This window comes from Hyperoodon ampullatus (genome assembly GCF_949752795.1).
Source record: "Hyperoodon ampullatus genome assembly, chromosome: 3".
Taxonomy (NCBI): Eukaryota; Metazoa; Chordata; class Mammalia; order Artiodactyla; family Ziphiidae; genus Hyperoodon; species Hyperoodon ampullatus.
The window spans coordinates 120,386,963-120,412,188 of record NC_136916.1 but is presented as its reverse complement, the minus strand read 5'-3'; the positions used below and the strand labels follow the sequence as shown (position 1 = coordinate 120,412,188).

The window sequence follows — 25,226 nt, the reverse complement described above, 5'->3', positions numbered from 1 at the left end:
CTCACTCCTTCCCCACACACCAGGTGTACGCGCAGGTCCACTTCGAGGTCCGAACAAGGAATAGGGGGTGTCCACTCGCGACCTCTGTCCGGCCTCCAGCCGCCCCGCCCCACGCTTCTCCTCTACGCGACCCAGCCCCTCCGGGGAAGCCCGCGACTGCGCCCGCTCCCCATCCTTAGCGGCTCTCTCTCAGAAACTCTCAACGATACTCCGGGCAGGTGGGACGGCTGAGAAAGACCCAAGCCACCACTCTGGCTCTTGAGTCCTCAGCCCAGCAACAGAGAAACATATAATGAGAAACGTCACGAGCCCTTGCACCAACGCGAGTTCCGCCACTTCCACCGCCTGAATACCCAAGTTAACCGACTTACAGACTTGACGGAACTCGGCGTCCTCTGTGAGACGGGAGGGGGCGCCCATCGCCGGCACCACCAGCGCTTCCCGCCCCGCCCCGCCGGTCGGCCTGCCTGCGTCAGGGATCACGTGCTGCGTCTCCCTTCCCTACCGTCCATCTGGCGCTCCCTTCTTCCGGAAGTCGCGCCCAGTCACGCAGGGCTCCTCCCACCACCGGTGACGTCAAACTTAGCTCCTACCACTGCTCTGCCTCCGCCTCCAGGCGCGGGGAGGGCTGCCGTTTCCTTACAATATATCCTGCCGCTTCCGGGCCCCTAACCAGTCCAAGCGAGGGTTTTGAAGTTCCTGAGTGTGCAGGCCTCGGATCCGCATGAGTACAGTTTGAGAGGCCAGAGCCTGGCTATCTGGAGGCCACCCCCGCAGAGGCCATTCCCCCTCTCCGCAACTTGTGCTGCACTTGGTTCCGCCGAGACCCACGACGGTTCCGCCCCCTTCTTCCTTGTCATTGATGTTGTTGTTCTTGTCAGTGCCGCAGCCCCGACCACCGGGAGCCCGAACCCGAGCCGGGGCCGCCCGGGTGGCGCGGTGGCGGCGGCAGCGGCTGCGGCTGCAGCAGCTGCGACGGCTGCGGGGGCTGCTCCGGGGACTGCGGGGGCGGCCGAGGACCGGCAGCCGGCAGCGGGGCCGAATGGCTCTGTGCGGGCAAGCGGCAGGCGCCGCGTCGCTGCCCAGCGAGCTAATCGTGCACATCTTCTCCTTCCTGTCCGCGTCCGACCGGCTACGGGCCTCGGCCTCCTGTTCGCACTGGCGCGAGTGCCTCTTCTACCCGGCTCTCTGGCCCCAGCTCCGCATCTGCCTCCGCGTCTCGCCCTCGGAGCAGCCACGGCTCGAATTCCTCATGCGCAAGTGCGGCTGGTTCGTGCGAGAGCTGCGCGTTGAATTCGCCGCGGAGAATTACCTGAGCGGCGGAGGCGGCCCGGGCGATGGAGGCCGCGTCGACACCAGGACTGGCGGGGAAGAAGTCGAAGCCCTGCAGCTCTCAACCCGTTGGCTGGAAGTGCTACGCACCTACTTAGAGCTGGTGCTGTGTGTGCTGGTCAGCATCCGGAACAACAGGTAGGCTCTTCACGGCCCCTGCGTTCAGCCTTCTCTCCCCGCTCCTCCTCTCCGGGGCGCAGGGTCGCCTCCTTCCTCACGCCTCGAAACAGATTCAGTGCGGATACGCCCCGCCCGCTTAAGCGTTGCTCTTTTCAGTGACTGTGGGTGTCAGTTCTAATCCGGCGATTCCTTTGAGGTGGGAGGGCGTAACCGACTCTTAATACTTTACAAACAGTGAAGGACTTAGTGTTTATCAGACAGCACTCCTGGCGCCTTCCAGGCACTGTCTCATCCATCCTTTCGGTAGCAGTGGGATGGAGTTGACAGGCGCCGTCATTCTTCATTTTACAGATGGGAGAGCTGAAGCTTGGAGGGTGAGGCCCAGAGTGAGTCTTGGGAGAAACAAACCATGATCCGGTTTTTTTTTGTTTGTTTGTTTCTGAATCTATCCATTCAGAATAGTTCGTGGTGGGGGAAGGAGTAGGTATGCTACTGGTTTCTCATAGTTACAAGACTCTCCTTGCAAAAAATCTTTGACAGCCATTTTCTTACCGGGAATAGTTTTGATTAACTAGGCCAGGCACAAAGAGTAGGAGGAGTGTTTGTTAAAGGGATTGGGGAACAGCCTGATCATCAGGACTGGAAGTCCCTCCCCTTTGCACCTCCAGACTCAGCTTATCCCCAGTGATTCACCTAAAAGTAGCACAGTACAGCTTGGTGTTTGCGTGTGTTGGGGGAACTGGCCGGTGTCTGCAAAGAGTAAGCCCTAACGGTAGTGGTTTTGCATCAAGACTTTACTGTAATTTTGAGGCTAACTTCCTATGTTCTGGCCCATTGTCCTAATCAGTATTTTCCATTATTTATCTACCGCCCTCTCCAAAATCCTATTAATGTAGATTTTCTGTATCTGGATATTCTAATTAACCTTGCAATTAAACTATGAGGTAGAGGAAAGCTCAGAAGTTCAAAAAAGGAGCGACTTAGCAATAATAGTTTAGCAGTTTGCAAGTACTTTCACATTCACTATCTTATTTGATCCTTTCAATGACCCTGTGAGTTAGTCGGGACAGCTATTATTATCCCTATTTTATAGAAACGAAACTGAAGCAAGTGATGTGCACATTGTCATACAGCATTGTTTTTCTCTAAGAGCAGTGTTCTTCCTTTTGCAATAAATACATTATGTTGAACAGGGTGGAGTGAAGGTCCTGGTTTAATGCTAGGTGAGATAGATAGATATATATTCTTAATTCTGTGTTTGAATCACAAGGGTGGGAGATAAGCATATAGCTCCAAGTTGTATCTGGAGCATGGCTCCATCATTCCAGTGGGCTGTGTATTTCCCCAGCTTTTCACACCAAGCCATTTCATTTCATTACTTTGATTTTATGTGGCAAAAGAGGCTGTTCAAGGCTGTAAGTTGGTCTTGATCAGGTTGGAGACGCTTTGTCAGAGTTGAATGTACGGCTCGAGGCCCAACTGACCTAGAAGTTAGAAAGATTCAGTCAGGGAGCACTTACTACTGATGAGACCAATGTGGAGGTGGGGGGGATGGTTTGAATTCAGCAAGTATCAATTAGATTTTTCTTGAGATCAGATAAGAGTTCTGAGCAGCCATCTAAAAATGTGTGTCTTTTGTCCAAGTAAGAAGTCTTGCAAAGTGCCTGGTTCCTTTTAAGTGTTTTAATAACTGGATGGATAGGTTATATAGGCAAAATAGTGGTACAACACATCAACATTTGACATTGTTCTTTACATTTTCAAGTTAAATTTACAGCGGTTTTTCTTTACGATTTCTACCATTTTGTAGGTAGAAAAGGGGGATATGAAACCTACCAAGTCACAAGCTTTATGTTTCCAGGCTTTGTGTTGAATTTCTTTAAACAATTCATACAATTCAGACTGTTATTTTGTTGTATTCAGTTATTTTCATGTCTTTAAAGAAAAGAACTAAAGCCATAACCTTGAATTGTGGGAACTTTTCAAGGGTATTGTTCTGAGAGGATAATTGGCATTTTGTTTTGCTTGATTCCTGGGTTTCATATACACACGTACTCTCAAGAGTGACTATAGCCACCTTACCAATATCTTAGGTGTTAGGAACAAGTGATGAGTATCAAAGAGGTACAAAAATGCCTCGCAGAGGGTAAAATACAGTCCTCTACCTTCAGAGCTCACTTCTCTACAGGGGGCTAGGATACCTACCTTCTTGATCAACAGTAAGAGCAGAAATAAAATAAGTACTCATTCAACTGTGTTAGAGGTTAAATCGGCTGAGTTTCTTCTATAATTGTTCTACAGGAAATTGTACTTAGAAGTTCAAAACAACAAATTTAAATATGCATTTTTAGGATTTAACCTGTCAAGTTGAGTACTGCCTATTAAAATGCTGTATTTCAGACTCCTTAGGAAAAATGAGACTTCATGGACAATAAGATTTATGATAATAATAGCTAATAGACTCAGTCACTAAAAATACTTATTCTTAAACAGTAGGCATAGGTACTTTGTCATCATCTGGTTTATGCTTTCCTGGATTATATAAATATTTTGCATAAACCTTTTTTGGATGAAGAGATACCCAACAGACTCCTTACCTTAAAACTGACAAATTTAAAGTGGCTCCATGGGGACAGCTTCAAGGTCATTGAGAAGGAAGGAGACTAACCTGCTGAAGAAACTAATCTCCTCTGAGGGCTGCTGAGAGGAATTAGGGCACTCTTTAGTCCATAGGTCCATTCTTACCATGACAGAGAACTGATAGAGGATAGGAAGATGAAACTCAACAAAAGATTGTCAAAGTAAAATATTTTTTCTGTGTTAAAAGAAGCTGTTGAGCAGCTTTTGAATGAAGGGATTAAATTATTTCCGTTTGAATGTGTTAGTTCCGAGGCAGCCTTGAAAGAGTTCACCCGATTTGATCAATTTATGTATGACCTAAGATGATAGTTATAAAAAAGTCTAGTTTTTTTCCCTCCAAATATTGAGAGCTTACTATGTGCCAAAGCAGTGAAGACAAGCTCCCTGTTTCCATGGATTCAACATTCCAGAGGGAAAAGATAGGCAGAAACAAGTAAAAAGATTATTTCGGTTGTGAAAGTAAAAGAAAATCTGAAAATAAAAGAGGACTATGTAATAGTGACTAGGTGGCAAAATGAGATAGAGTGGTGAGGGAAAAACCTCTTCTGAAAAGGACATTTGAGCTGCAGCCTCAACGACAAGAGTCACCTATCTGAAGATCTGAGAAAATAGCATTCCAAGCAGAAAAAAACAGCACCAACGCCTTAGGCCAGACAAATTTTGGGCCTGTTGAAGCACTACGAAAGAAAATATGGCAGGACCATGTGAAGGGTGAAAAGTGGTGTCACAATGAGCTCTGAGATGTAGCAGGAGGAAGGAATGGTGCTGGTTAGGTGGGCTTGTGGAATAAAGTTTGGACTATATCCTAAGAATAGAAGAAGTCATTGAAAAAATTTTAAGGACAAGCGTAAAGTGATCTAATTTGCATTTTAAGGCAATCACTCTGGTTGCTGTGTAATGAATGAATTTTAAGAATGAATAGAGAGGAAGCAGGGAGACTAAAGGGAAGCCGTTGCAATAATCTAGGCAAGAGATGATGGTAGCCTGGAGTATGATGGAGCAAAAGAAGATTTTAAAAAGTGAATGGATTTGGAATATATTTTGGAAGTAGAGCCAAGAAGACTTGCTGCTGGGATGTAGATAGAGGAAGGGAAGAATCAAATATTTTTCATCATTTCTCTGTAAAACTCACTCAGTTTTGTTGTCCTTAGTACTGTTAAAATTATCTTTTAGGGCTTCCCTGGTGGCGCAGTGCTTGAGAGTCCGCCTGCCGATGCAGGGGACACGGGTTCGTGCCCCGGTCCGGGAAGATCCCGCATGCTGCGGAGCGGCTGGGCCCGTGAGCCATGGCCGCTGAGCCTGCGCATCCGGAGCCTGTGCTCCGCAACGGGAGAGGCCATAACAGTGAGAGGCCCGCGTACCGCAAAAAAAAAAAAAAAAAAAAAATTATCTTTTACTAATATGTTAAATAACAATTTTAAATGTCAGTCTTATTTAAGTAAACCTTTTTTTAATAACATCTGGGATTTGAGGATGATGATAATTCTTAGATGGTAATTAAGTAAGTGAATTTGTAAAGCAAATTCTGGGAAATTACTTTTAATTAATGGATCCTAAGAAAGCTAATAAGGAATACTATTATAGGCCCGTGACTTATTTCTGGAATCTCTAAAGCTGTGCCACTAGCCACATATAGCTATTTAAATTTTAATTACTTGAATAAAATTAAAGATTCAGTTAGTTTTACTTGCCACATTTCAAGTGCTCCATAGCCATATGTGGCTAGTGGCTACCATTTTGGACAGCATAGAATAGAGCATTTTCAGCATGGCAGAAAGTTCTGTTGGACAGCACTTCTCTAAAGTGTTTTTTTTCTTTGTTTGATTTGGCTGTGGACATTCATTAACGTTTCTGAGAGGAGGAAATATGTTATCAAAAAGTGTTATGTGACTGTAAACACATTTGATATTGAACATAGACTAAGAAAATTAGAAGTGATCTGAAAGAATTTCATGCAGTGATGTAGATTATTTTAGCTTTTATCAGTTTAGAAAAGGAAAAAAATTGCATTCTGTGAGCCCCTTTACATCATTGAGAAAGACTTCAACCGTTTTAAGTGCATCTTTTTAAAGTACCAATTTCTTATATATTCTCCTTTTCTGTAGTTAATTAAACTTAGCTGTATTAACTCTAATTTAAGGTGGCTGTGTTTCACATTTTTACACTGATACTACTTATTACATCAAATAAATAATTTTGGATCCTCTGAAATGAAAGGAAACATACTAGAGTTTCTGCCACGGATAAAGTTTGCCAATTCTGAACCACAGAAGAGAGAAAAGGTCTTCATGACCAAGACATCAGAAGCCTTTGGGTCTCAGTTGTACTAAACAGTCCAATAGAAATCCCAGAGAAAGATGAAGAGTGTTCAGCACTCTGCAGTTAGACCTTGAAGAATCTTTCTTAAGCTCATAGGATGTTAATATTGTTTTCAAAGAATTGTCCAATCTAACACATTGAATCTATATGTTGTAGGTTTTTGTAAAAGGCTGTCAGAAATTGTGTTGGTTGTTTGATTCATAGGAAAATTCTTATGCTAGAAAGAGAATAAGATCTCTTTTCAGTGATTTTTTAAAAAATTTTTTTTGGAGTTTAGTTGATTTACAATGTTGTGTTAGTAGTCAGGTATACAGCAAAGTGAATCAGTTATACATATACATATATCCACTCTTTTTTAGATTCTTTTCCCATATAGGCCATTACAGAGTATTGAGTAGAGTTCCCTGTGCTATACAGTAGGTCCTTATTAGTTATCTATTTTACTGAATATATATAGTAGTGTGTATATGTCAATCCCAGTCTTCCAATTTATCCCCACCCCCCCCAATCCCCTGGTAACCATAAGTTTGTTTTCTACATCTGTAACTCTATATCTGTTTTGTAGATAAGTTCATTTGTACCCTTTTTTTTTAGATTCCACATATAAGCAATATCATATGAAATATATATATATATATTGAAGTGGTGTGTGTTTTTTTATCTTTAAAATTTTTTTATTGAAGTATAGTTGGTTTATAATATTGTTAGTTTCAGGTGTGCAGCAAAGTGATTCACTTGTATATTTTTTCAGATTATTTTCCATTATAGGTTTTTACAAGATATTGAATATAGTTCCCTGTGCTGTACAGTATATCCTTGTTGCCTATTTATTTTATGTATAGTAGTTTGTATCTGTTAATCCCATACCCCTAATTTATCCCTCCCCGCCTCCTTTTCCCCTTTGGTAACCATAAGTTTGTTTTCTATGTCTGTGAGTCTGTTTCTGTTTTATGTATAGATACATTTGTATTATTTTTTAGATTCTACATGTAAGTGATAACATATAATATTTGTCTTTCTCTATCTGAATTACTTAGCATGATATTCTCTAGGTCCATCCATGTTGCTGCAAATGGCAATATTTCATTCTTTTCTATGGATGAGTAATATTCCATTGTGTATGTATGCCACATCTTCTTAAACCAGTCATCTGTTGATGGGCCCTTGGGTTGTTTCCAATGTCTTGGCTTTTATAAATAGTGCTGCTATGAACATTGGGGTACTTGTATCTTTTCAAATTGGAGTTTTCACTTTTCCAGACATATGCCTAAGAGTGAGATTGCTGGATCATATGGTAGATCTATTTTTAGTTTTCTAAGGACCCTCCCATACTGTTCTCCATAGTGGCTGTACCAATTTACATTCCCACCAACAGTGCAGGAGGGTTCCCTTTTCTCCATGCCCTCTCCAGCATTTATCGTTTGTAGATTTTTTGATGATGGCCATTCTGACTGGTGTGAGGTGGTATCTCATTGTAGTTTTGATTTGCATTTCCCTAATAATTTGTGATGTTGAACATCTTTTCATGTGCCTCTTGGCCATCTGAATGTCTTCTTAGGTCTAAGAAGACCTCTACCGAACTGTCTGTTTAGGTCTTCTGCCCATTTTTTTATTGGGTTGTTTGGTTTTTTTTGATATTGAGTTGTATGAGCTGTTTGTATACTTTGGAGATTAACCCCTTGTCAGTCACATCATTTACAAATATTTTCTCCCATTCTACAGGTTGTCTTTTGGTTTTGTTGATGGTTTCCTTTGCTGTGCAAATGCTTTTAAGTTTGATTAGGTCCCATTTGTTTATTTTCGCTTTTATTTCTTTGCCTTGGGAGACTGATCTGAGAAAATATTGCTACAGTTAACGTCCAAGAATATTTTGCCACAGTTTATGTCCAAGAATATCTTGCCTATGTTCTCTTCTAAGAGTTATATGGTGTCATGTCTTATACTAATGTCTTTAAACCATTTTGAGTTTATTTTTGTGTATGGTGTGAGGGAGTTTTCTAACTTCATTGATTTACATGTAGCTGTCCAGCTTTCCCAACACCACTTGTTGAAGAGTCTATCTTTTCTCCACTGTATATTCTTGCCTTCTTTGTTGTAGATTAATTGACCATAGGTGCGTGGGTTTATTTCTGGGCTCTCTTTTCTGTTCCATTGGTCTATATGTCTGTTTTTGTGTCACTACCATTGTGTTTTGATTACTGTAGCTTTGTGGTATTGTCTGAAGTCTAGAAGGGTTATCCCTCCAGCTTTGTTCTATTTCCTCAGGATTGCTTTGGCAATTCTGCGTCTTCTGTAGTTCCATAAAAATTTTAGGATTATTTGTTCTAGTTCTGTGAAAAATGTAATGGGTATTTTGATAGGAATCACATTAAATCTGTAGATTGCTTTGGATAGTGTGGCCATTTTAACAATATTAAGTCTTCCAACCCAAGAGCATGAGATACCTTTCCATTTCTTTTAAGCAACTTCAGTTTCCTTTATCAGTGTTTTGTAGTTTTCAGTGTATAAGTCTTTCACCTCCTTGATTAGGCTTATTCCTAGATTTTTTTTGTCACAATTTTAAATGGGATTTTTTTTACTTTTTCTGATATTTCATTGTTTGTGTAAAGGAATGCAACAGATTTCTGTAAATTAATCTTGTATCCTGCTACCTTGATGAATTCACTTATTCTAATATTTCTTGTATGGAGACTTTAGGGTTCTCTATGTAGAGTATCTTATCACCTGCAAATAGTGACAGTTTTACCTCTTCTCTTCCAATTTGGATACCTTTTGTTTCTTTTTCCTGTCTGACTTCTGTCACTAAGACTTCTAGTACAGTATTAAATAGAAATGGTGAGAGTGGGCATCCTTGTCTTATTCTTGAATTTAGTGGAAAGGCTTTCAGTTTTTCACTGTCGAGTATTATGTTGGCTGTGAGTTTGTTGTAAATGGCGTTTATTATGTTGAGATAAGTTCCCTGTATACCCATTTTGGTGAGAGTTTTTATCATGAATGTGTGTTGAATTTTGTCAAATGCTTTTTCTGCATCTATTGAGATGATCATGTAGTTTTGGTCTTTCCTTTTGCTAATGCGGTGTATCACGTTGATAGATGTACATACATTGAACCATCCTTGTGACCCTGGAATGAATCCAACTTGATCATGGTGTATGATCCTTTATATGTGTTGTTGGATTTGGTTTGCTGATTTTTTTTGAGAATTTTTGCATCTATATTCATCAAAGATACTGGCCTGTAATCTTTTTTAGTAGTGTCTTTGTTTGCTTTTGGTATCAGGGTGATGGTGGCTTCACAGAATGAACTTGGGAGTGTTCCCTCCTCTTCAATCTTGTGACATAGTATGAGAAGGACAGGTATAAGTTCTTATTTGTATGTTTGGTAGAATTCTCCAGTGAAGCTGTCTGGTCCTGGACTTTTGTTTGCAGGGAGTTTTTTTTTTATTATTACAGGTTCTGTGTTCACCTTTAGTGATCAGTCTGTTCAAATTATGTTTCTTCTTGGCTCAATTTTGGTGGGCTCTGTGTTTCTAGAAACTTACCCATTTCTTCTAGGTTGTCCAGTTTTTTAAGTTGTATGTTTTTTGTACAACTTAAGTATGTATATTAATATACTATGTGTATAAAAACTATGGTTGAAAAGATAAGTGCAAATCACAGGTCTTGGGAAGAGAATTTTCACTTCTCTGAGCAAATATGTTATTTTAGAGGTATTCCTAGTGTATAATGTACCTGAAAACTGATCTACACTATAAATCCGTGATGTGTGAGGTATAGATAAAAAGCCCCTAGTTTTTGTCATGAATTAAGGTAAATAAACTATTCAACATATTTATTGAATGCCAGGCCTTGTTCTAGTGACTGGGGATACAGCATTAATTAAAAAGCTGTGCCATCATTGAGTTTATTCTAGTGGAAAAACAAGACAAATAAATAAAATATATAGTATTACAGTTGGTAATACATGCTATGACACAAACTGAACCAGTGAAGGGAGATGGGAATGGTGGAGGTGGGAAGGAGTGTTGCTGTGTAAAATGGGGAATTTAAGGAAGTTCTTAACTGCTGAAGTAGTATTTGAAGGAAGGGAGGGACTAAGCCATGTGTGTCTCTCTCTCTGGAAAGTGATTCCTGGGAGAAGTAGCAGTAAGTGGAGGAGTGGCTCTGCAGTGGGACTATGACTGGCATGGTTAAGTAAAACAGCATAGAACCAATGAGATGTAGAAAAGTCAGCCAAGTAAGAGGGAGAGGTGATATGGAAATCAGTAGGCCTTTATTGGGCTTTATAAAGACTTTGACTCTAACTGACATGAGGAGCCATGAAAGGGCTTTGCGACAAGGAGTGACATGATCTAATAGTTCAAAAGGAATATTCTAGCTGCTTTTTTGGGAATAGTTTGTAGCAGGACAAGGGTAGAAGCAATGAGCTGGTTATGAGGCTATTGCAGTAACCCAGACAAGACATGATGGTGGCATGGACCAGGGTGGGAGCAGTGGAAGTGATAAGTAGTCTGATTCTGTATTTATTTTTATCTGGAGGCCTTCTAGAAGCAGAATGTAAGTATGAAAAATTAGATACAATTGTTCAGCTAACATTACAGTGCTCTTTTAATTGCTACTCCCTAAATATAGCTATAAGGATATTTCCTTTGGCTGTTTTTATTCATTTTGTTTTCCTTTTGTGTTTAAAAAAAAAAAGAAAAAAAGAAAAAAAAGGAAATACCTAGGCTTTGGACACAGTTTATTTTCTGAAAGCATGGCTTATCTTTGATATTTAGCTCCTTTACCACCAAATACTTTCAAGCAGGTCCCGGTTCATATAGGCCTTAGTAAATTAGAATCAGTTGGTTGAATTTCCCCAGAAACTTCTTGGCCTTCCTTACTTCAGTCATTTGGATTTTTTTTTTTTCTCCTCTTCTCCTCCCTCACTTTCCTGCTTCATGTGAACCCATTACTCCTTGGAATTTGCCTAAGTCTGGCCCACATATGAGCTGTGGGTTCAAGATGGTAGGACTAAGTGGAAAAGAATAAGCAAGTGGTACTCTGCACAAGGCTTCTTCCCTTCCTTTGTCCCAAATCACTGGTCTTATCACTGTTAATGCTAGGTCAGGTAAATCTGTTTTTCTATCCAGAAACTCATCATGTGTACTCTTCTATTACATCTCTTAAGTGGACAAGGAAAAAGCAGGAAACAGGGGCCACACTTGAGCTACCTTTTAACCTGGTTTGTTACTCAGATGTTGCTGGTAACTTCCAAAAAGAATCTCATTCTTAGAAACCTCACAAAAGCAACTTTGGTTCAAGGCAAAGAAGAAAGGCTTCACCTGAGGCAACAAACTTTGATCTTCTGTATCTTAGATCCACCTTCTCAAGCCACACACCTTCTCCATACCAAAGTCGTTGTAGAGTCACCACCATGTTCATGGGGCTGGGTAAGGTCCAGTCATATTGCCAGTACTGCAGAGAGCTGAGTGGATGTGTTCTTGATGGTCCTTAAAATCCTAATCTAGTTCTCCCAGAGAAACAGCAGTATTGAACAACCATATGAGGTAGGCAGCAGTATTATCTCTATTTTAAGGATGGTGAAACTGAGACACAGAATAGTTAAGTGAGCTTGCCATTTACACAATTAGAGAAATAACTGCCTTTTTTTTCTAATTTTTTAATGAAATTTTTGAACACACACAAAAACTAGACAGTGAACCTATCACCCAGATTCAGTATTTAAAGATTTTTGCCACATTTGCTTTCTTTTATCTGTACTGAAGTATTTGAAAGGAAATCCAAGATATAGATGTCATTTTACACTGCACACTTCAATATAAAATTCTGAAAATTATGGACATTTTTATATATAACCACAGTGGTATTAATACACTTAACAAAGTTGTTGATAATTCTTTAGTCTCACCTAATTTTTTTTAAATTAGTCTTTTTAAAACCTTTATTTCCACTCCAAGAGTCTAAACTCATAGACATTTGTAACTTAATCACAATAACTTTTCATGTAATTGGCACACAATACATATTTTGACAAGTGAATGAGCAAAGAGTAGGAGAGCAGTCTGTAGACTAAGTTTCTAAATTATAAGTACTTAACAATCTGACTTCACTCTGAATCCGGAACTGATAACTTTTAAAAATAGGATTAAAGAAGAATGCAATTAGGTTGAAGAAATTCATTCTCTGTTTGCAATAGTATTAGAAAGATTGATTATCAAACACTTTATGATTTTGTGCTCTTTCACAGCACATCTTAGGATTTGCAAAGGGACTATTAAGTAGGTTGTATCCTATTAATATTACCATAGGAACAGAGCTAAGTTGATTTGAAGAATTAAGATGAAAGAAAATATTTCTAACCAACTGAACTGTTTTCCCAGTATGTTTTTGTTACCTGCCTTTTGAGCAAAGGCATGTTGTGGACATTGTGCAGGAAAGAACTCAGTATTGTATACCTGGAACTAAAACAGAGATCTTCCAGACAGTCTCCTTATATTAACTTGTTAAATTTTACTACCATGCAGGGCATTGATTTTTTTTTAAAGATTTTGATGTGAATTAAGCTCTTATGAAGGTGAAAGCTATGTAAAGCTAATCTAAAGTAAAAATTCACCAGAGGTAATTCTAGTAAAATGTGAAACATCCTTTTACAAAATTGGAATAATAATATATGTGTGGTTTTGAATAAACCTATAGCCAGACTCATCAAGAAAAATCTCAAACAACCTAAACTTACACCCAAAGAAACTAGAAAAAGAAGAAAAAACAAAACCTAAAGTCAGTAAAAGGAAATAAATAATAAAGGTCAGAGCAGAAATAAATGAAATAGAGACTGAAAAAACAATATAAAAGATCAATGAAACTAAGAGCTGGTTCTTTGAAAAGATAAATAAAATTGATAAACCTTTAGCCAGACTCAGCAAGAAAAAAGAGAGAGGGCCCAAATCAATAAAATCAGAAATGAAAAAGGAGAAGTTACAACCAAACACTACAGAAATACAAGGATCCTAAGAGATTACTACAAACAACTATACACCAACAAAGTGGACAAGCTAGAAGAAAAGGACAAATTCCTATATATGTGCACTCTCCCAAGACTGAACCAGGAAGAAGTAGAAAATATGAACAGACCAGTGACTAGTAATGAAACTGAATTTCATTTTTTTAAAAAACAGCCAATAAAGAAAAGTCCAGGACCAGATGGCTTCACGGGTGAATTCTACCAAATGTTTAGAAAAGAGTTAACACCTATGCTCTCAAACTGTTCCAAAAAATTGCAGAGGAAGGAACACTTCCAAACCCATTCTATGAGGGCAGCAGCATCCTGATACCAAAGTCAGAAAAAGACACCACCCTGATACCAAAACCAGAAAACGACACCACAAGAAAAGAAAATTACAGGCCACAGTAATTTTCAAATTTCTTTGTTGATCACTCATCAACACAGATGCAAAAGTCCTCAACAGAATATTAGCAAACTGAATTCAACAATAATTAAAAGGATCATACACCATGATCAAGTGGGATTTATCCTAGGGATGCAAGAATGGTTCATTATCCATATATCAATCAATGTGATACAATGCATTAACAAATTGAAGAATAAAAATCGTGTGATCCTCTCAATAGATGCAGAAAATGCTTTTGACAAAATTTAACATCCATTTATGGTAAAAAAACTCTCCACAAAGTGGGTATAGAAGGAACAAAATAAAGGCTATATATGACAAGCCCACAGCTTATCATCAGACAGTGAAAAGCTGAAAGCATTTCCTCTAAGATCAAGAATAAGACAAGGATGCCCACTCTCACCACTTTTATTCAGCATAATAGTCAAAGTCCTAGCCACAGCAGTCAAACAAGAAAAAGAAATGAAAGGAATCCAAGCTGGAAAAGAAGAAGTAAAACTGTCGCTGTTTGCAGATGACATGATACTATATATAGAAAATCCTAAAGACACCACCAAAACCTATTAGAACTCATCAATGAATTCAGTAAAGTTGCAGGATACAAAATTAAGTTGTAGAAATGTTACTTTTTTATATACCAACAATGAACTATCAGAAAGTGAAATTAAGAGAACAGTCCCATTTACCATCACATCAGAAAAAATGAAATACCTGGGAATAAATCTAACTAAGGAGGTGAAAGACCTGTATTCCAAAAACTGTAAGACATTGATGAAAAACATTGAAAAATGACACAAAGAGAAAAATATACCATGCTCATAGATTGGAAGAATCAGTATTGTTACCATGCTACCCAAAGCAATTTACAGATTCAGTGCAATAGTTATCAAAATACCAATTACGTTTTTCACAGAACTAGAATAAATAGTTCTAAAATTTGTATGGAAACACAAAGACACCGAATAGCCAAGGCATTCTTGAGAAAGAAGAACAAAGCTGGAAGTATCACACTCTTTGATTTCAAACTATACTACAAAGCTACAGTACTCAAAACAGTATGGTGCTGGCACAGAAGCAGACACATAGATCAATGGAACAAAACAGAAAGCTCAGAAATGAGCCCACACTTATATGATCAACTAACCTACAAAAAGAAGCTAAGAATATACAATGGGAAGACATATAAAGACAGCCTTTTCAGTGTTGGGAAAACTGGACAGCTACATGCAAAAGAATCAAACTGAACTATTTTTTCAAACCATATACAAAAGTAAACTGAAAATGGATTAAAGATTTAAATGTAAGACCTGAAACCATAAAAAGCCTAGAAGAAAACATAGGCAGTATGCTCTTTGATATCAATCTTAGCAATATTTTTTTGCATATGTTTCCTCAGGCAAGGGAAACAAAAGCAGAAATAAACAAATGGGACTACACCAAACTAAAAAGCTTTTGCACAGCGAAGGAAACTATCAACAAAACAAAAAGGCTGCCAACTAAATAGGAGAAGATATTCACAAATGAGATATCCCATATGTGGTTAATATCCAAAATATACAAAGAATTCATAAAACTCAACATCAGAAAAACAAACAACCCAATTATAAAATGGGCAGAGGAGCAGAACAGACATTTTTCCAAAGAAGACGTACAGATGACCAACAGGTACATGAAAAATGTTCAGCGTCACTAATCATCAGGTAAATGCAAATCAAAACCACAATGAGATATCACCTCACACTTGTCAAAATGGCTCTTATCAAAAAGGCAACAAGGGCTTCCCTGGTGGCGCAGTGGTTGAGAGTCCGCCTGCCGATGCAGGGGACACGGGTTCATGCCCCAATCCGGGAAGATCCCACATGCCGCGGAGCGGCTGGGCCCGTGAGCCATGGCTGCTGGGCCTGCGCGTCCGGAGCCTGTGCTCCGCAACGGGAGAGGCCGCAGCAGTGAGAGGCCCGCGTACCGCAAAAAAAAAAAAAAAAAAAAAAAAGGCAACAATAACAAGTATTGGCAAGGATATGGAGAAAAGGGGACCCTCCATGCACTGTTGGGATGGGCCCACTATGGAAAACAGTATGGAGGTTCCTCAAAAAATTAAAAATAGAACTATGATATGATCCAGCAATTTCATTCCTGGGTAACATGGTAAAGAAAAAAATTTTAAGGGTATTGTATATATGTTGTATACATACATACGTGTGTATATATATGACAACTTATTTTAAAGTTTATAAGAAGAAGCAAAAGATCTAGAATAGCCAAGACAACATTGAAGGAGAAGAACAAAGTCAGAGGACTAAGGCTACCTGACTTGAAGACTTACTGTAAACTATACTAATCAAGACTGTGGAATTGACGAAAATCTAGATAAATAGGTGGAACAGAATAGAAAGCCCAGAAATAGACACACATAAAGTCAACTCATCTTTGACAAAGGAGCAAAGGCAATATAATAGAGAAATATAGTCTTTTCTACAAATAGTGTTGGAACAACTGGACCTTCACATTGGGGGGAAAAAAGAATCAAGACACAGACTTTACATGTTTCACAATAATTAGCTCAACTTAGGATCACAGACCTAAGTGTAAAACACAAAACAACTCCTAGAAGATAACAGGAGAAAACTTAGATGATCTAGGGTTTGGTGATAACTTTTTTGATACAATATCAAAGGGATGATCCATGAAAAGAATTGATAAGCTGGACTTCATTAAAATTAAAAATTTCAGTCCGTGAAAGACACTGTCAATGGAATGAAAACCCCCAGACTGGGAGAAAATATTCATAAAAGACATCTGTTAAAGGTCTATTGTCCAAAATATACAAACAGCTCTTAAAGTTCAATAATAATAAAGCAAACAACCCTACTAAAAAGTGGGCCAAAGACCTTAATAGACATCTCATCAAAGAAATATAATTGGCAAATAAGCATGTGAAAAGGTGCTCCACGTCATATGTCAAATTAAAACAACGAGACGCCACTACACACCTATTAGAATGACCAAAATCCAGAACACTGACAACACCAAATGCTGATGAGGATGTGGAGCAACAGGAACTCTCATTCACTGTTTGTGGGAATGCAAAATGGTACAGCCACTTTGAAAGACAGTTTGGCAGTTTCTTACACCACTAATTCTCCTCCTACCATATGATCCAAAAATCATGATCCTACCCAAAGGAATTAAAAACTTTTTTGGGGGCTTCCCTGGTGGCACAGTGGTTGAGAGTCTGCCTGCCTATGCAGGGGACACGGGTTCGAGCCCTGGTCTGGGAAGATCCCACATGCCGTGGAACAACTGGGCCCATGAGCCACAACTACTGAGCCTGCGCGTCTGGAGCCTGTGCTCTGCAACAAGAGAGGCCGCGATAGTGAGAGGCCCGCGCACCGCGATGAAGAGTGGCCCCCGCTTGCCACAACTAGAGAAAGCCCTGGCACAGAAACGAAGACCCAACACAGCCAAAAATAAATAAATAAATATTTTAAAAAATAAAAAAAAATAAAAACTTTTTTTGTCCACACAAAACCCAGCACACAGGTGTTTATAGCAGCTTTGTTTCTAATTGGCAAAACTTGGAAACATCCAAGATGCCCTTAAGTAGGTGAATGGATAAATAATCTGCTATGTCCAGACAGTGAAATAATATTCAGCACTAGAAAAAAAAAAATGACCTATCAAGCCGTGAAAAGACATGGAGGAAACTTAAATGCATATTAGCAAGTGAAAGAAGCCAGTCTAAAAAGGATATATACTGAATGGTTCCAACTATATAACATTCTGGAAAAGACAAAACTATGGAGACAGTAAAAATATCAGTAGTTGCCAAGGGCTAGAGGGAATAGAGGGAGGACTAGGTGGAGCACAGAGGATTTTTTAGGGTGGTGAAGCTTTTCTGAATGATACTGTAGTGATGTATACATGTCACTTTGCATTTGTCCAAACTCATAGAAGGTACAGCATGGAGAGTGAACTGTAATGTGAACTATGGGCTTTGGATAATATTGATGTTTAAATGTAAATTCATCAGTTGTAACAAATATACCACTTTGGTGGGGGATGTTGATAATGGGAGGTTATGTGTGTATGGAAGTAGGGGGTATAAATATAGGATATCTGTACTTTCTGATCAATTTTGCCATGAATCTAAAATTACTTTAAAAATAAAAAAAGATGTGTATGTATGTTTAAAATTCTTCTCTAAAAGATGATTAGACCAATAAAGCATCTTCTGCTAGTTTGTTTTCAGAGAATTAAACTTAGTGTACCAAAGCATGGTTAGCCTTGATATTGTTTATATCGCAGTCAACTTTGTGTATTAGTCCATGACATGAGAATTATCTTGGTTTTATTTGAAGAAAATACGGGATTGTAAAATACCAGGATTTAACTAGCCTGCATTCTTAATAGACAAAAGAAATTTATAAATTCCATATGCTTTCCACCCACTTCCCCACTTGAATCTGAAACAAATTACCCTGTATTTCGGCAGTATTCCTTTGCATTTATAATTATTTTCATATGCTAAGGGCTTCTGACTCAGAAGCAAGAAGATTCTTCATTAAAAAGAAAATAGGGGAAAAGAAAAAAAAAAAAGAAAAAATAGAAAATAGGGGGACTTCCCTGACGGTCCAGTGGTTAGGACTTCACCTTCCAATTCAGGGGGTGAGGGTTCGATCCCTGCTCGGGGAGCTAAGATCCCACATGCCTCACGGCCAAAAAACCAAAACATAAAACAGAAGCAGTATTGTAACAAATTCAATAAAGACTTTAAAAATGGTCCACTTCAAAAAAAATCTTAAAAGAAAAGAAAATAGGAAACAATTAAGACTTCCATTATTATATTAATCTTATACCAGGTTATCTGTGAAAGAATCCAACAAAGTAAATGAAATTTGCCCATTTGCTTAGAGTTTTACTTGGTATTTATGTAGGTTTTACAGGAAAATACAGCCTAGAAATATAAATTATCCTTAGAGAATCCTAAATTGAAATCACCCTGGGAGCTAGTATGAACAGTACCAAAAAAAAAAAGTACCAAATTTAAGAGGCCTATCTATCTATCTATCTATTTATTTATTTATTGGTCTTTGTTGCTGCTCACCGGCTTTCTCTAGTTATGGTGAGCAGGGGCTACTCTTTGTTGCGGTACGTGGGCTTCTGATTGCAGTGGCTTCTCTTCTTGCAGAGCACAGGCTCTAGGCGTGCGGGCTTCAGTAGTTGTAGCATGCGGGCTCACTAGTTGTGGCTCGCAGCCTCTAGAGTGCAGGCTCAGTGGTTGTGGCGCACAGGCTTAGTTGCTCCGCAGCGTGTGGGATCTTTCTGGACCAGGGCTTGAACCCGTTTTCCCCTGCATTGGCAGGCGGACTCTTAACCACTGCGCCAGCAGGGAAGTGACTAAGAGACCTTATTTTCTTTGAGAGGTTAACTGAGCAGACGGTCTAGCACTTTTGTGAAGAAAAGGTTGGGCTAGAATTTTTTGAGGATGATTAAACACTATATATATGACAAAGTTCTTTACGAATTTCCAAAGTAAAGCATTTTAACTTTCACCAGAAACGGGGAAACTCCATGTAATTTATGGGTTTTTGTTTTGGTTTCGGTTTTGGTTTTTGACAGCTTTGACTTAGGTTGATTAAAAAGTAGCATTTCTGATAGAAAAGTCTTTTTATTAGAATTTGAAGGCTTGCCAACAAAACTGACAAACACTCAACACTCTAGGCCCAAAATAAATTAGGTATTGGTCTTAACATAAATGTACTTAAATTTTGCTTCTCCTTTTACTACTTTTGTGTTAATCTTTATAGTAATCTCTGTCATTAGCCGATGGCTGCTTGTTCTTTCTTAACTTACAGAGAGAAGTAGCTCTTAGAACTTGGCAGGTGTGAGAAGGGGTATACATTCGTAAATGTGGTTAGTATTACATTTTAAGTGTGGACAGGTCATGTATGTAAGTCTAGAGTTTTTGTTGTTTTTGTTGTTTTACTGTTGTGTTTTTTAACATCCCCGTAGGACTCTAGGCCTAGGTCAATGGTTCCTGATCTTTTTTGGTTAATCTTTGAGGAGCTGATGAAAGCTAGTGATCCTTCTCCAGAAAGTGCCCATAAACACAATGTTTTGCCAACAGTTTCTAGGATGGACTTCAGCTTAAGAGCCTATAAGTCCTTGTTTTTGTATCATTTGGATGTATTTATGTAATATTGGGGGGTATTTTTTTATATTTCTTAAAAAATTTTATCAGAGTGTAGTTGATTCACAATGCTGTGTTAATTTCAGTTGTACAGCACAGTGATTCAGTTATATATATACATATATTCATTTCAGCTTCTTTACTTATATAGGTTATTACAGGATATTGAGTAGAGTCCCCTATACTATACAGTAGGTCTTTATTGGTTATCTATTTTATATATAATTGTGTATGTTAATCCCAAGCCCCTAATTTATCCTTCCGCTCGATGTTTCCCCTTTGGTAACCATAAGTTTGGTTTCAAATCTGAGTCTGTTTCTGTTCTGTAAATAAGTTCTTTTGTATCATTTTTTAATTGGATTCCACATATGAGTGATATCATCATACTTCATTTCGTATGATAATCTTTAGGTCCATCCATGTTGCTGCAAATGGCATTATTTCATCCTTTTTTATGCCTGAGTAATACTCCATTGTATATATGTACTACATCATCTTTATCTATTCATCTGTCAGTGGACATTTAGATTCCTCCCATGTCTTGGCTATTGTAAATAGTGCTGCAGTGAACACTGGGGTGCATGTATCTTTTCGAAGTAAGGTTTTTCTCTGGATATATGCCCAGGTTTTTGCTGGATCATATGGTAGCTCTATTTTTAGTTTTTTAAAGTAATCTCCATACTGTTCTCCATAGTGGTTGTACCTATTTACATTCCCACCAACAGTGTAGGAGGGTTCCTTTTTCTTGACACCCTCTCCAGAATTTATTATTTGTAGATTTTTTAATGATGGCCATTCTGGTCGGTGTGAGGTGGTACCTCATTGTAGTTTTGATTTGCATTTCTCTAATAATTAGCAATGCTGAGCATCTTTTCATGTGCCCCTTAGCCATCTGTATGTCTTCTTTGGAGAAATGTCTATTTAGGTCTTCTGCCCATTTTTTGATTGGATTGTTGCCTTTTTGATATTGAGCTGTATGAGCTGTTTGCATATTTTGGAAATTAAACCCTCGTGGGTCACATTATTTGCAAAAATTTTCTCCCATTCTGTGGGTTGTCTTTTCATTTTTTTATACTTTCCTTTTGCTGTGCAAAAGCTTTTGAGTTTAATTAGGTCCCATTTGTTTATTTTTGTTTTTATTTCCATTATTCTAGGAGATGGATCCAAAAAATATTGCTGCAATTTATGTCAAAAATATTGCTGCAATTTATGTCAATTTATGTCATATTCTGCCTATGTTCTCCTCTAAGAGTTTTATAGTATCCGGTCTTACATGTAGGTCTTTAATCCATTTTGAGTTTATTTTTGTATATGGTATTAGAGAATGATCTAATTTCATTCTTTTACATGTAGCTGTCCATTTTTCCAAGCACCACTTACTCAAAAGACTGTCTTTTCTCCAGTATATTCTTGCCTCCTTTGTCATCAATTAGGTGACCAAGGGGTGTGGGTTTATCTCTGGACTGTCTGTCATGTTCCATTGATCTATATTTCTGTTTTTGTGCCAGCACCATACTGTTTTGTTTACTGCAGCTTTGTAGTATAGTCTGAAGTCAGGGAGCCTGATTCCTCCAGCCATGTTCTTCCTCAAGATTGCTTTGGCTATTCAGGGTCTTTTGTGTTTCCATACAAATTTAAAAATTTTTTGTTCTAGTTCTGTGAAAAATGTCATGAGTAGTTTGACACAGATTGCATTGAATCTATAGATTGCCTTGGGTAATATGATCATTTTAACGATGTTAATTCTTCCAATCCAAGGACACAGTATATCTTTCCATCTGTTTGTGTCATCTTCAGTTTCTTTCAACAGCTCTTTATAGTTTTCGGAGTACAGGCCTTTTGACTCCTTCAGTAGGTTTATTCCTAAGTATTTTATTTTTTTTCATGTGATGGTAAATGGGATTGTTTCCTTAATTTCTCTTTCTGCTATTTCATTGTTAGTATATAGAAATGTATCAGATTTCTGTATATTAATTTTGTATTGTACAACTTTACTGAATTCATTAATTCTTAGAAAGGTACAATCTCCCAGCTGAACCAGGAAGAAATAGAAGATATGAACAGACCAATTACCGGTATTGAAACTGATTCAGTAATTTAAAGACCCTCAACAAGCAAAAGTCCAGGACCAGATGGCCTCACAAGTGAATTCTACCAAACATTTAGAGAAGAGTTAACACCTATCCTCTGAAACTATTACAAAAAATTGCAGAGGAAGGAACTCTTCCAAACTTATTCTATGAGGCCATCATCACCATAATACCAAAATCAGACAAAGGTATCACACAAGAAAAGAGAACTACAGGCCAATATCACTGATGAACATAGATGCAGAAATCCTCAACAAAACACTAGCAAAATAACTCCAGCAATACATTAAAAGTATCATACACCATGATCAAGTGGGATTTGTCCCAGGGATGCAAGGATTTTTCAATATCCACAAATCAGTCGGTGTCATACACCACATTAACAAATTGAAGAATAAAAACCATATGATCGTCTCAATAGATGCAGGAAAAGGTTTTGATAAAATTCAACATTCATTTATGGAAAAAAAAAAAAACTCTCCAGAAAGTGGGCATAGAGGGAACATACCTCAACACAATAAAGGCCATATATGACAGAGGCACAGCTAGCAGCTTGGAAACCCTTTCCAGGCCATTATCTGAGGCAGTCATAGTGCTCATCTCATTTTATTCAATCCTTCAGTGATCACAGTCCCATACTGTTTATTGTCCAGTATGTGAAAACAGTTGTCTCACATATTTTGTCCACTTTTCTTGTTGTTTACAGTGGGAAGGCAGTTCTTGTAGCTGTTTAATCCTTTGTGGAAGAAAAGCTTCTCACACATGTTTTAATACCACAAAGGACAGTGTTATGGTTATACAGTGATAATTAATGGAAACTGGGTTGGAAGGAGAAAAATACTAAGATTGTGTGACTTGTTTAGGACTCTCTGAATATTATTAGAAATCGAATGTGATATCTTTATTTTCTACATTATATAAAAACTTGTTCTCCAAAAATAAATATTCTTTTAGATACAAGGTCTTAAATTTTCCTTTCTAGAAGGGGTTATCAACATCTGCTCTGAGAAGCAAATCAATCTCTTTATAATTCATGGATGTGGTGGCAACTTCAGAATAAAGAAAGGGTAAAAGGGAAAATACTTTAAAAGCAGTCATAATTATATATATAGCAAATACCAATACTGATTTTGCTATTGTTGGCCACATAATACGCTTCACTATCTGGTATGAAAGTCCTTCATCCTTCCTTATCTTGCTAATCAAGAGCCACATCCATTCTCCTCTACCTTTGCCTCTTATCTGGAGGCTTTTATGTATTCTCTAGTCCCTTCTGTTACTCCTTTTCACAGCATATTTTTTTAAATATTTGTATCCACTATCTCTATTTCTAAACATCCAATCTGATCTCTTCTCATCACACTGTACAAAACAACTTCCATTCTGATCACCATGTTGCTAAGCCAAAGGGACATGTCTAGTCCTCATCTTATGAGACCTCATGATTCTGCTGTTGATCACTTTATTCTCTGTAAAACACTTATCCCTTGGTTTCTGTGACTTCCATATTTCTGGCTTTTCTCCAACTTCTGACCTCTTCTTTTGAGCCTCATCCTTCTCTAATTATTGGAATTCCTCATAACTTAAATTTTTGCCTGCTTTTCTTCTCATTTATGCTCTTTTCCCAAGCCCCATTCCCCCCATCCATGACTTCAATTATCATCCAGATAACTGCTCAGCTCTAGAACTGGAATAGCCTACTTGACATCTTAACTTGACTATCTTAAAGGCACTCAAGCTCAACATGTGCAAAATAGAGCTCATAATCTAACTATTCTACCACCTCACCTCCACTCCGTAAGCCCCCCAAAACCCTAATTAATTTCTGATTCATTTCTATGAATCCTTGTCTGAATGAAAAGCTCTACCAGCTATACAGTTCCACAACCTCAAAAATTTAGGAGTTATTCTTGACTTCTCTCTCTCTCACCCCTTTATAGCTAATCCAGGACCTTTTCCTGTCCATTTTAGTAACTAAATATAGTTTTGAGACTGTCCTTTTTCCTTCACCTCTACCACTAAAAATCCAGTTCAAGATACCATTTTTTTAACTCTATTACTAAAATACTCTCTTAACCAGTCTCCCCACTTAGACTCTGCCTCCTGCCAGGCAATACCAATGCTACAGCAATATTTTCCAGACACAAATTTAATCATTATTATTTCCTGCTTAAAATTATTTGGGGGCATCTCATTATTTTGAAGGCAAAAACCAGAAATTTTTATTTAGCATATAACTCAGTCTACCTCTACAACCTCATTTCACTTTACGTTCATGCTCTCTGTATTCTAGATTCCTTTTCTTGAGTGCCTCAAGCTCACTTTGTTCCTTTCAACTTCAGGGACTCTGCATATGCTTTTCCTTTTCCCTACAACAGCGTCTCCATGCTCCTTCTCCTGGTTAGCTCCCACATTTCCTTCAGGTCCCGTTTTTCATCAGTTTATTTAGGGAAGCCTTTTCTGACTTACACAGTGTCAGATACCCCCATTAAGATATGACACCATGTGCTTGTCCTTCACAGCGCTTGATCCCTGTCATGTCTCTGATGGAGCACACAGTGCCTGGTATTTAGTAGGCCCTCAGAGAAAACTTGGTTGAATGAATAAATGAATTAATGATTATTCTTCAAGCTAAGTTTTAGAATCATCAGGTTTTTTAGTGAAACTAAGGCTATTAATTTGGGAAAATGTGACATACTATCAAGAGGTGTTATCTTTCGTTTACTTAAATCTTCTTTTGTCACTCCTGTGATTACACATTTCTTATTAAAATTATCCCAAACTTCTGTGTTACAGATGTAATCTCTAGTGGTTATGTTAAAAAGGAAACAGCAGACCCAAAATGGAGTCACTTATACTAAACTCTGTGTCACCAAACTAAGACTTAATACCTAGCGCAATTGCAGTTTCAGTCTACCCCAGGAATGTAATCAGTCAACCTGGTCAGCATTAGTAATCTGCCCTATAGGCCCTTCAGTTCCCTTTAGGAGGGTGACCATTGCCTGCAACCGTGCATTATTTGCTAATAATTTACTTTTTCTGCCCCTTTTCCACCTTTAAAAGCCTTTCCTTTTCTACAGCTCTGCAGAGCTCCTTTCTATTTGCTACATAGGATGCTGTCCGA

At 38.4% G+C, this 25,226-nt stretch overlaps 1 protein-coding gene across 1 annotated transcript in view; it reads left to right on the top strand.

The window, feature by feature from the left end:
• Positions 1–862: 862 nt before the first annotated feature.
• Positions 863–25,226, top strand: part of FBXO33 (F-box protein 33) — a gene marked incomplete at both ends in the record, with an annotated part of 29,284 nt that continues 4,920 nt past the window's right edge. The window contains one exon of the mRNA XM_079699728.1: positions 863–1,470. Within this exon, the coding sequence (XP_079555854.1) occupies positions 863–1,470 (608 nt within the window). The remainder of the gene's footprint in view (positions 1,471–25,226) is intronic.